Raw genomic sequence first — 12735 nt, 5'->3', positions numbered from 1 at the left:
GAGCAGATTCATTTCAGAGGTGTTACCAAGATTATTGACGGGCTGGCTTGAGCTGTGTCCTCCCTCTGGGTCAGCACCAAAGCACAACTAAAGGCTCCTGCTCCCAAAAAACCCACATTTTCCAGGCAGTGCACATTTGTGGAAGGCAGCCAGTTAGGTGCCAGCCAGGGAAAGAAGGCTCCTTCTCCCTGGTGCACAGTCAGGCAGCTCACTGATAATTACAGACTGATTTCCAGAAGAAATATGGCACTTGTCAAAGGCATCATTTCAATTCTGTCTTTCCTCGTTAACACTTGATGGAAACTCCAGCGTATTTATGACTCATCCAAAAGGCAAAACCCACCAAAGCATCACCACAGCTTTATTTTCTTTTGCTTAATTTAATTTTTTCTTCATTTCTAATCACTGACATTTTTTCCCCTAATGACCTTGGCTGATTTTCTAGACAGTTTCTCAGAAAGGAGCTGGGCTAGTACAGTATTTGTGGGGTGCCCTGTGGCAGGAAGGAATGATGACTCTGACTCCATGTTCTTGAAAGCTAATTTATTATTTTATGATACTGTATTATATTAAAGAATGCTACACTAAACTATACTAAAGAATAGAGAAAGGATACTTACAGGAGGCTAAAAAGATAATAATGAAAACTCTTTCCAGAGCCTCAACACAGCTTGGCCCTGATTGGCCATTAAGTCAAAACAACTCACATGAAACCAATGAATCAATCACCTGTTGGTAAACAATCTCCAGACACATTCCACATGAGCAAAACAGAGGAGAAGCAAATCAGATAATTATTGTTTTCCTTTTCTCTGAGGCTTCTCAGCTTCCCAGGAGAAAAATGCTGGGCAAAGGGCTTTTTCCAGAAAATATGAATGTGACAGGCTACCACCACCTTTCAGGTGTTCAAGTTCAGAATGAGGCACCTCATGATGATTTCCTTGGGCTTCTCCTGATCTCAACACTGCAGAAATGCTGCAGTTCTACTGACTTCTACCTCCTGCAAAGGAGCAGACTGTGAGGGACCATATAGAAATATATATAACTCCTGTACATGTGCTCATCTCTCACATTTTTAGAAATGCAGCCGGATTTTTGGATGCACTGGCTTTGAGAACATCTCATCCACGCAGGCACATGAGGTTTCCAAGCTGTGTGCAGGCACTGTGTGCAAAACAAAGATCCCGTAAATTAATCAAGTCGTTCTCCTGGCAAGCTGGAAAGAAAGAGGTGGACCAGGGCAAGAATTGTTATTGTTATCTCTATTTTTAAATACTGGGAAGACTGTCAGTTACTATGGTGGTGAGGACCATATAAGTACCTAGACAGATTCACTGGTAGCATGAGTACTGTGTGAAGATTCTCCTTGTCAAAGGTACCAGATAACAGAAGCTTTGTATTTTGAAATAATTTCCCAATTTTTAAGTCCTTAAAAAGCAGGTCTAAAAAGCTGAAATTTTTATTCTATTCTTGGGCTGTTCTGCTCCACTTTTTTTTTTCCTTATGGGACTTCTGCATGAAAAAAAGAAAGAAAAGAAACACAAAACATGCAAGAAAAAGCTGCATAATTAACAGTATATAGCAACATACTGACAAGATATCCTTCATGTGGATATTTCTTTTTTTTTGTGTGGGAAGATGGACTTATTTGGGAGTCATGAGAGTGGTTATCATTTTGATACACAAAATGGAAACTTGTGGGGAATTCCAGAGCCAGGGCACAAGCCAGACTACAAGAGCACTGCTGTTAATTGATGAAACTTTTAATACAATCTTTTTCTTTTTTTTTAATGCTTCTGCCTAAACTTTTAAAAAATGAAAGCTCCTCGTTACCAGATGAGGTGCAGCTGTAATGCAGAGTGCCAAAGCCAACTTGACAGATAACAGAAAAATAATAACAATATCTACTCTTTCAGAAGTATTACTTCAGTTTAGATCAGACATTGATTAAACTCCCCCAGAGGCTCCTCTCCATGAAACCAGATGGTCAGTGCACATGGACAGACACACGTGGGTGTAGGTGAAGTTTCAGTGCAGAAGGTGCCCACATTATCTCAAACACACATAAAAATCATCACTACGGAAGTTTTGTTGCTGGATTAACACCAAAAACTCCTTATCACAGAATTTTTGTGAACAATCCTTCATCATCCCAAATAAATAAGCACACAGCATCCCTCTGGGTGGAAATTCACCTAGGAGAGGAAATAAAGTTAATGTATAATTCCCTTCTCTTCCTCTCAGCATCCTCTCCAGGGAAGATCTGTGAGCAATCCCAGAGCCTTTTTATTAAAGGCTCAATCTGCCTTTAGCTGAGCCAGGCTGGCTGCTGCAGGGATGGGAACATTCCCTGATAAACACACCAGGATGGGCAAGGGATGGGACCTTCCTTGATAAACACACCAGGATGGGCAAAGGATGGGAACATTCCCTGATAAACACACCAGGATGGGCAAAGGATGGGAACATTCCCTGATAAACACACCAGGATGGGCAAGGGATGGGAACATTCCTTGATAAACACACCAGGATGGGCAAGGGATGGGACCTTCCTTGATAAACACACCAGGATGGGCAAGGGATGGGACCTTCCTTGATAAACACACCAGGATGGGCAAGGGATGGGAACATTCCCTGATAAACACACCAGGATGGGCAAGGGATGGGACCTTCCTTGATAAACACACCAGGATGGGCAAGGGATGGGAACATTCCCTGATAAACACACCAGGATGGGCAAGGGATGGGAACATTCCCTGATAAACACACCAGGATGGGCAAGGGATGGAAACATTCCTTGATAAACACACCAAGATGGGCAAGGGATGGAAACATTCCCTGATAAACACACCAAGATGGGCAAAGGATGGAAACATTCCCTGATAAACACACCAGGATGGGCAAAGGAAGAGAACCAGGCCAGGAGGAACCTGAGACATCTTTGGTTTGGTTCTGGGCAAATTTTATGTGCAGCTGTGCCCAGGAAAACACCTGAACTGAAACTCAGCAATTTCCTGCAGTGTTTCTGCCATGCCTTGAGATGGGATTCATCTAGGACTGTTCACTTGGGGCTTTTTCTCCTCTGATCTAATCCACCCTCAGCTACAGATCACAGTGTTGAGTTCTCACAGGATTTTTACACCTCTCTCTGAGCCTCAGTGATCTGTACATGACCGAACACAACTTATGTAACCATGCTGAGGGTTCAGACACTTTTGGATTTAGGCTCTGTGAAGGTGTTATGGTATTTGGAGGTTGCAGACACGTCTGGGAATGTTGCTGAGGCACAGACTTTTTATTTTAAGAGATGTGGGATGAGGTACAACAAATCATTCTCATTACACTTCCCAAATCCCCACTAGTACTGGTTAGACTGGATGAAATAGGGCAGAATTTGGCTGAAAGTAGAATAAGAGAGAATGCATTACTGAGAGATCATATCCCTTGAAGCACCACTTAAAAGGGATGAGAGAATTTTAGAACCCCACAGTGAAAAGAGACAACAAGGCAAGGCTAATTTCCCTGCCAGCTCTTAACCTATCACCCAGGAAAACTCAATATTAATTACCTTCATCCAATACTCCTCATCCTAATTTCTGATTAGTGCTGTGGGGGTGAAATATCAGAAAGCAGCAATCTGAAAGGGTCGGGTGGGGTTTTTTTACATTGATTCAGCAGTTGCTTGCAATACTGAAAATTCATCTCTTGCCACACAAGTGATGTTTTGTGGGAAAGAAAATACAGCAGCATTGCAATGCAGCACTTCAGGCTCTGTCCTTTCCTTGGACTAAAAAAAAATGTGACCTCTAGGCCCGGGAAGATACAGCAAACCATGTTCCATGAGGTCCTTTGAATATTTATACAAATTCCCCTCATGTGTTCCCCTCCCTCCTCAGAATCGTTTTTTCCACCAGTAAGTTTATTTGTAGGGCTGTTCCCAAAAACAGCACATTTTTTTTTACGCAGTCATTGGAGAATATTAGTGGAAAATTAATTTTGAGTTCTTAAAGAGATATTTATATTAGCCCATACTACAATAATGATCCTGGCTTCTAGCCAGGAATTGAAACTCTATTAAGCTAAGCACTCTACATAAATAACTATGAAGATTAATATTCACTCTGTCAGATCTGGGGAGATTTTTTTATTATTATTCCTGAGTGCAGTGAGCAGAATTTCCCAAATTTCTTGAGTAGAGGGAGTGGGTGAATGGACTGTTGATAACACTTCAAGATGCCCATCCCTACACCAGGAAAGCTTCGTAGAGAGAGATCTCTATTCTCTCTCACAGAATTGCTTTGCAATTACTTACCCTTACCCTTCATGTTTTCTAGAAGCATTCAGACTGAAGAGATTCCACTTTAGATGTAAAATATAAGAATTTACTTTATTAAATATACTGTATTTTCATCTTTGATGTAGAAGCATCCCATGGACAGGATGAAACACAGAATATTTATTCATGTATAATTTTCTGAAAGCCCTAAAGCAGAGCTCATACACTGACAAGTGTTTGGGAATGAGAAGAAACTGAAAATACAACTGACCATCTTGCTGTGATTGGATTAATCCACCATGACATCTCAGTTCATGCAAAACCTACTCATTTTCATTTCACTCAGAGCCAGCAAGGCATAGAATTCATCCCATGAAAACACTCACTTTGTTATCATAAATATTCATGTTACTGAATGATAAATCTCATCTTCCAAGAAAATATATTAATACCAATTAATAATCACATGCTTTATGTAGTTTGAGAAGAAAGGGCGAGATCTATTAATAGGAAAAAGAGTGATTCTAAATTTGAAAACAGAAATAATTGCTTCTGATGCAATTGTTTCCCTGGCAGTTGTGCTGGGCTATTAAAGAGTAGATTGCATGAGAGCAGCTTGCAAATTACACCACAAGAAAAAAAAACACAACACAGAGCAATGTGAAACAGAACAAGAAGTGACAAGTGTTAACCTACAAAGGAACTTTGTGACATTGCCAAGGTCAAAGAGAAGAATCACTTATTCACTAAGAATAGTCAGGGGGGAACATTCTGTTTTCATATTTGCATCTGCAAATATGATTGTCCCAACTAATCAAACCAGGTGAGCATAAAAGAAATTACAGCTTCTTGTCCCACACTGAGCTGTGTGGGAACAGTAGTGCTGTCTTCTCTTTGGATTTTCTACCACAGAGAACAGCATTATGGAACAGGTTTACAGGTCACATTTGCAGTTTCACAAATTAAGAATCTTCTGAGTTTCAGGTAGACTGAGATCCTTCAAAGTCCCAGTGAGGTTATGGGCTCAATACTGGGCCCAGATTGTTTAACTTGTTCTCCAATGACTTGGATGAAGGGGCAGAAGGCTCCTCAGCAAGTCTGATCATGACACAGAGCTTGGGGTGATGGCACAGAGCTTGGAGGAGCAGCTGGTCCCCCCAAGGGCTGTGCAGGCTTTCAGGGGGACTGTGACAGGCTGGAGAGGAGGGAAGAGAAGAACTGTCTGAAACTCAACCAGGGCTAATACAAGATCCTGCACCTGGGAATAAATAACTCCAGGCACCAGCACAGGCTGGGGGTGACCTGCTGGAGAGGGATGTGCGAGTCCTGAGGGACACCAAGCTGTCCCTGGGCCAGCAGAGTGTCCTGGGGTCACTGGGATGGGCATTGCTAGCAGGTCAGGGCTGCCCCTGCCCCTGTGCCCAGCCCTGGGGGCACCTCTGGCTGCTGTGCCCAGCTCTGGCTCCTCAGCACAGCAGGGCCAGGAGCTCCTGGAGCTGAGCAAGGGCCTGGAGCAGCTCCGTGCCCAGGAAAGGCTGAGGGAGCTGGGGCTGCTCAGCCTGGAGAGGAGCCCCAGGGAGAGAGAGGGGCCTCAGCCCTGCCTGGCCCTGTGTCTGTCCCTGTGTCTGTCCCTGTGACTGTCCCTGTGTCTGTCCCTGTGTCTGTCCCTGTGGCTGTCCCTGTGTCTGTCCCTGTGTCTGTCCCTGGCTGTCCCTGTGGCTGTCCCTGTGGCTGTCCCTGGCTATCCCTGTGTCTGTCCCTGTGTCTGTCCCTGTGTCTGTCCCTGTGGCTGTCCCTGGCTGTCCCTGTGGCTGTCCCTGTGTCTGTCCCTGGCTGTCCCTGTGTCTGTCCCTGTGTCTGTCCCTGTGTCTGTCCCTGTGTGCAGAGGTCAGAGCAGGCCCAGGCTCTGCTCCAGGCCCAGCAATGGCCCCAGAGCCACGGGCAGGGCCTGAGCCCAGCAATTCCCCTGCACAGGAGGCACAACTTGTGCCCTGGGCAGTGCCCAGCCCTGAGCAGAGACCAGAGGGGCTCTGGGGGCTCCTCCTGGGGACATTCCAGAGCCATCTGGACCCAGCCCTGTGCCCTGTGCTCTGGGATGGCCCTGCTGGAGCAGGGAGGTGGCACCAGTGACCCTCTGTGGTCCCTGCCATGCTCAGCCATCCTTGTGTGCAGCAGAGCAATCCCTGCTGCTGAAGGGAGGTTTGCTAAGAGCTGCCACTGCTGCTGTGGGGATAGGAACTAAACACAATTAAGGATAGACTGTTCCTCTCCAAGGAAGGTCAAACAAGACATGCATTTGTGCCTACCCAAACCACCCCTGCTATAAAAGGAATCCTCAGAGACTGCATTTCCCTGAGCGCTGCACGGTGACAGCACGGCCATACATGTCTCAAAGAGGGACACTGCTGATTGCCACGGTCATTATTTCATTTTCTTCAGCTTCAACCTAACCTAGAGGCGAGTCCAAAATTCATTTTCTACTGCAATGCATGAAGAAAGCTCGACCCCAGAGTGTGTCACTGTGTGAACCAAACCCTGAGAAAAGCCAAGAATCTCTGCTTGTTGTCTGAGCCAGTTTTCAGCAGCTTTTCCTGATCTGTAAACAAGAGCAAAGACAGCAACCAGACCAGTTTGCCTTTGCAAACACTGTCAGAGCATGACTTTTCCTTTTTTTTCCCTTTCTTTTTATAGGATGAAAGAGTTTTTTTGTTTCTCCTCCCTCCATCCTTTTCAACAAGAGGGAAACAAAAGGGAAAGTTTCCTTTTCACAGGGAAACAAACACTTGGAAGAAAAGGCTAATAACATTTAAGACACGGACATATTGCAGACTTTTGGCCAGAAAAACATGGAACAGAGGATTTATATTGTCTATGTAGGCTTCCAGCACACCCCAATTTTCAGAGCAATAAATCACTGCTTGAGTTTGAACCACACAGTGCTAATAAGGACAAAGAGTTACACATTTCTGCTTCTTTGATTTAGCATTCAATCTCAGGTTCAAAGTTCTGATTCTGCTTTATTTTTATGCAAGCATGTGGGCTGGGGAGATCAGAGGACTCTATTCCATCTCCCCTGCTGCTGCTGTGTTTTATGTAGGTGACAGCTTTTCTGCTATAATTTCATTACAAAAAATAATTGGTATCTATTTCCCCAAGATTAACTGTGCATCTGTCTGTGTATGCTATACATAAAATTATGCTACAACTAGAACCATATATATTTTTGAATTAATGATGCAGCCCTTGCTCACTCAAAATCCCCACTAAGAAAAAAAAATTGCTTTTAAAAAGGCTGCAGAATCAGTAAATCTAAGCTAAACTTGACAACAGGACGATTTTATTCAGGAAGAAATTTTTATTTGGGAAAGAAATTCAAGGTAAATGAGCTGAGTTCATAATGTGCTCAAACAGAAAAGAGAAAAACATGCTCCCCATGCTGCCCGAATGGCTGACATAATTTTGCTTGCTTTCCTTCCCTGTTAACTTGAAAATGCAAATTGCTTTGCTGTCAGGGTATATTTGTTCCCACTAATTCAAGACATTATAACAAGCCAAAATATTTATTTGTTGGGGTTTTTTTTTTTCCACTCCAATTTGTGTTTTATCATAGTGGGAGCATCATCTATGGATTTCATTTACTGAAACATTATGCAAATAGCCCTTATGGGAAAGTCACCTCCCTGTAATAGGAAAACCATCCATAAAGAAAGCTCTTAATGCTTTAGTATGTGTTCCCTCTAATGGCCCAAAAATTCTACTCCGACCAACACTTAAAAGGCCAAAACACATATCCAAGATAACTGCTGAAATGACCCATTGGAAAAGCCTTTTCAGAGAAGGGACTTGGATCTTTCCTGCATTTCAGGGGATGGGATGGACACAGAACACATTCTTCTAATTAGAACTGGATGAGCAAACAGAAGCAGAGAGCACATTTTATAGTTCAATCCTCTTTCTGATGCTGCTACTTTTTCAGCTCGCTGTATTAAAAAATATTTGAAAATATTTTCCTTTGAAAAATGTGTCTGATGGTAACCAGCTTTTAATCAATTATCACTTGTGTGTAAAGTAGTTCTGCTCCTGTAAGAAATAAAATGAGATTTCAGCTAATAAAACCCCAAACAATTACTCTTTTCGTGAAAATTCCATTTTGCCTTCTGGGGGGAAAAAACCCAGCATTACTAATTAGAATTATTTGTGCCACTTAAAGGGCTGACATTGGTCTCTGCAAGCCCCTTTGTTAAGGTCTGAAAAAGTCCCATGAGCCACCCCTTGGAGAAGTGGAGATGAATTTGCCATCTGGTCCTTCCATGAGACCTGCTCCATCCATAGCTTCTCTCTAGCAACACTCAAATGAGCTCTAAACAAGTGGATTTTAACATTGGTGTCTTAGTTCTGGGCCTACAGATAGGCAGGATTAATCAGACTACAGAAACTCTACGAGCAAATCCTTTGAAACTTTATTTCTCTTCACTTTTCTCATTCATGGAGCAGCTCATAATACCCCACCTTGTTTTTTGGTGTTTCACACATATCTAATCTTGTTTTAGCCCCACTTGTGTCTGCTCTGACTTCTGTGAAGTCCTTTGGTTTACCACAAGTAAACCACACTGAAATACACACTCAGAAAAGAGACTCTACTTTAGCAAAGGGTTTAAATGTGCAAATAAAAAGAAAACAAACCCACTGAAACCCTTCCAGTTTCTCAAACACAATCCAAAGATAACTTATGATACCAAAGCCTTCACTACAGACATCTGTCACTACAGTAAAAAGTATTTTGGCTCCATTTTACTCATTATTCTCCATCCAGAAATAAAGACAACCCTTACCATTCTCACCAGACGTCTTGTCTTTCCCATTTGTAGCCCCGGTTCCTTGTCTCTGTTAAGGGAGACAAAAAAAACACAAAACAAGAGGTTAGAACACACTTGAACATGCATTTTCCCCTTGGAATTCCTGGTAATTTCTCCTCAATACATTGGATAATCCATTCACCCTCAAGCAATGCTGCTTTGAGACACTGCTAGTGAACCAGGAATGCTTGGTTCCACTTCAAGGCTGGACTCTGGGATCCTGGAGTTCTTTTCCAATATAAAAAACTCAGATTTAGGTCCAGCTGCATCACTGCTTGTGCCCCTGGATGTAATTTTCACCATGAGTGATATGTATGTGTGTAATCAGGTTCCCAGCAGTACAAGGGTAGGAGATACTCTGCAGCATTTCATTTCTTCAGCTCCTTGCTGTGCCTCCCCTTCCATGACTCAGGAGGACTACAGGGAAGTCGTGAGGTTTTGCAGGGACAAAATTATAAGGGTCAAAGCCAGCCTGAAGTTAATTTGGACAATGCCATTAAAAAGACACAATAACAATGTTCCCTAGAAATACACTGGCAACAGAAGAAGGGCTAAGGAGAATCTCCAGATCTCATTTTGGCTAGAAGATTCATTTTCTGCTTTGGCCACAAGAGAAGATGGAATTTCCCACTTTAATCCACTTTGTCCAAAGAATAGCCTCCTGAATTTCCATGAAAAATAACAGATTTAGATCACTCTGCTAAGTGAGAGATGGCAAAATCCGTATTTCCACCAGGGCAGTAGAAATATTCACAGGGGCAAAGTCCCAGAGTGGTTACAATAGTAGGAACTTCCCAGCTTAGGAATGGTCACTCTATGAAAATTATTCTGTATCCCCTAGAGAAAGCACCTCAAGGTGGATTAAGGTATTTAAAGGATCTGGCAAAACTAATATTTCTTATGCAAAATTATTCATGCTTGTGTGTGGTACTGAAGTAGAACTAAAGAAATAGTCCTTTAGGGTTGTACATGTAAAAATCTGGGAATATTAAAATCAGAGAATAAATCCGGCTGCACTCAGCCATCAGAGGCAGCACATCCTCATGCACCAGGGAAGTGAACAGGTACAGGAGCACTGCAAGCCAAATGGTTTTTACCAACATCTGGACAGTCATGTGGATTCTCCCAAGAAAATTCATACAGCCATATTTATCTGAAGGCATTTTCTCTAAAATTTCTGGTTAAAACCTCCTCTGTGTTGGTTTCTGTCTTTTGCCGTTCCTAACAGTGGTATTTCTAAGATATTTTTTGTATATAATAGATCTAATCATGAGGTTAGCACAAAACCTTCATGTGTGCTCTTAGCTCTGACATGGAAAATGGAAATATATTTGTTTTCTCCCTGGAGCCTCTGAGCCAAGACAAAAACTTGGCCAATAACAGAGAATGGGATTCTAAAGGGATAAACACCTTTGACAAAAGCATAAGTTACCAACAGCCAGAAATCAATACAGCCCCCAACAGCCAGTTTCGCTTTGCGCCTTTATTTAAAGTCTGGTTAATAATTCCATGTTTCAACTTTAAACTGCACTTTAAAGAAGATTTTAGTGTTCATTTACAAAATACTTTACTTTTCCTATCAATAAAAAGATACCTATATTCCTTATTCTTCCCCTGTATATTTTTAAATGCTTTTCCAAGTTGTCTTATTTCCTGAGCATTTCAGGCTGTGCTACTTAAGCTTTATGAAAGCTTCTCTTTCCTCCCTAGGCTATACCTGTCAGGTTCAGTCTGCTTATGATGGAGTGCTGGAATATGGATTCACACATTTATTTCATGTCTCGAGATTTCCCCTCGGGGAGAGCAGAATGTTGTCAAAGAAAAAGAATAAAAACTTGGGTTTGGTAAATTAAGGTTTTTCTATTCATGAGGTCACGGTATTTTTCTTTAAGTCTGAAATCAGTTGCAATATTCTGCAGCCATTTGTTTGATTGGTGACCACTGAACTTGTACAGAAAGAAACCTGAAAGTCTGCCAAGCCAGCTTCTGAGAGCTTTTCCTTTAGTTATAGATGGATTTTGATCTATAAGCCCTGTGCTGTCTTCCAAGTGACTGCAATGGATTTGAAAGTCACAATCAGCTGCTCATTAACAAGGCACTGAAACTCAGGAAAAAGCCAGATACAATGGGATCATCCTCCTGCAAAGCCTTTAGTCTTTTTATTTCAATACATTCAGTGGACCTACTTTTCAAAACATTTTCAAGGTGTTGGTATTATTAGCAGCTGGAGTTTCTTTTTTCTTCCATCACCTTTCATCATGCTACTGCAGGTTGCAGAACAAAGCTGAGTTTTCTAATGTGGTTCAGAGCAAAAGGGGACTAAACACGAGGAGGAGTGACTGGGGGTATTTTCAAGAGGCAATGGATGAAATGCTGGGATAGCAGATATTATCCACAGATAAAACAGATGAAATTAAAATCACTGAAATACAATAATAATTTCTGGGATCTGATAGGCTGAACAGCCCCAGCTCCCTCAGCCTTTCCTCCCAACAGAGGATTCCCATCCCCTAGAACTTGCAGCCAACTCCCTTCCTTCAGAGACTGCTTCTGGAATTCCACAGCATCTTTTAAGGCAAGCACCAGGACAGAAACATTGAATAAACTTTCCACCAGGCATCAAAGAAACATCAGAGCTGAAATGAACACGAGTGCAGACCTGTAATGATTTTACAGTAAAACATGATAAACAGTTTTGTTGCTATGTTGCGTAGGAGGAAACAGAGTTTATGACTGCTTCGGGCTATATTAATTTTTAACTCAGTGGTTTTACAAAACACCAAAGACACATAATTAAAAATGTCTCCAAAAATCAAAGTGACTCCCAATTTGTCAGCAGAGGAAGTTCAAAAGATTTCTGCCATATGCTCCAAATCCCAGTAAGAAAAGAACAGGTTTGCTTTCTTGTTCAACTCTCTGAGGCCAGTTAATGTGGTACGAAAATCTGTACTAAATTAGTCCCCAAGGCGAGCAAACTGAGGTCAAAAGTGAACTTTGAGCCACGAGGACATTTCAAGAAGAATGTTAAATTACTGCAGCAGCTTTTTGACTCATTCTTCTAGCCCCTGCTGCACCCCCAAGCCTAATTTTTGCCTTTAATCTTACATTCTGTTCTTGTCTTGAAATAGCCTGACCTTTTCAGCGATGCTTTTAATTAGCACCTCAGTGTTAGGGATTGCAGCCAGGTGTTGATTAGACAATTTTTGGGGGCAGAAGGGTTGTTTGTTTTATGGTGAGCCGCAGAAAAGTCCAAGATCAGGGACATGAAACTGCCAGAACGTTCTGACAAATGGGCTCTTCCAGATAATAACATCATGTTGATGCTTCGCCTCAGTGCAGGGTCAACAAGGTACAAAGGGCTGAATCCCAGGAAAGCAGAGGCTGCAGATTTTCAACAGGATGTGTTTCTACATAAAAGAATGGAAAAAAAAGATCTAAGAGTGGAATTAAAAGAATAGAACCAGGTGGAAATTCTCAGTAAAGTGGACAGCGTAGGCTGACAGGGGTGACACATATGAAATGTTATTTAGGATGTTCTGTATTGGCAAGGGGAGCAGCAGGGAAATTTGTGCATATCCTAAGCTTTTCCTAAGCTTTGTTTTG

The 12735-nt window shown here is 42.2% G+C and overlaps 1 protein-coding gene across 1 annotated transcript in view; it reads right to left on the bottom strand.

The window, feature by feature from the left end:
* PCP4 (Purkinje cell protein 4) overlaps positions 1–12735 on the bottom strand; it is a 53370-nt gene that overhangs the window by 25160 nt on the left and 15475 nt on the right. Inside the window, exon 2 of the mRNA XM_030957851.1 lies at positions 9109–9160. Coding sequence (XP_030813711.1) covers positions 9109–9160 — 52 coding nt within the window. The remainder of the gene's footprint in view (positions 1–9108; positions 9161–12735) is intronic.

This window comes from Camarhynchus parvulus, chromosome 1, assembly GCF_901933205.1.
Source record: "Camarhynchus parvulus chromosome 1, STF_HiC, whole genome shotgun sequence".
Taxonomy (NCBI): Eukaryota; Metazoa; Chordata; class Aves; order Passeriformes; family Thraupidae; genus Camarhynchus; species Camarhynchus parvulus.
The sequence above is the reverse complement of the archived record's forward strand: the minus strand, read 5'-3'. Positions and strand labels throughout refer to the sequence as shown.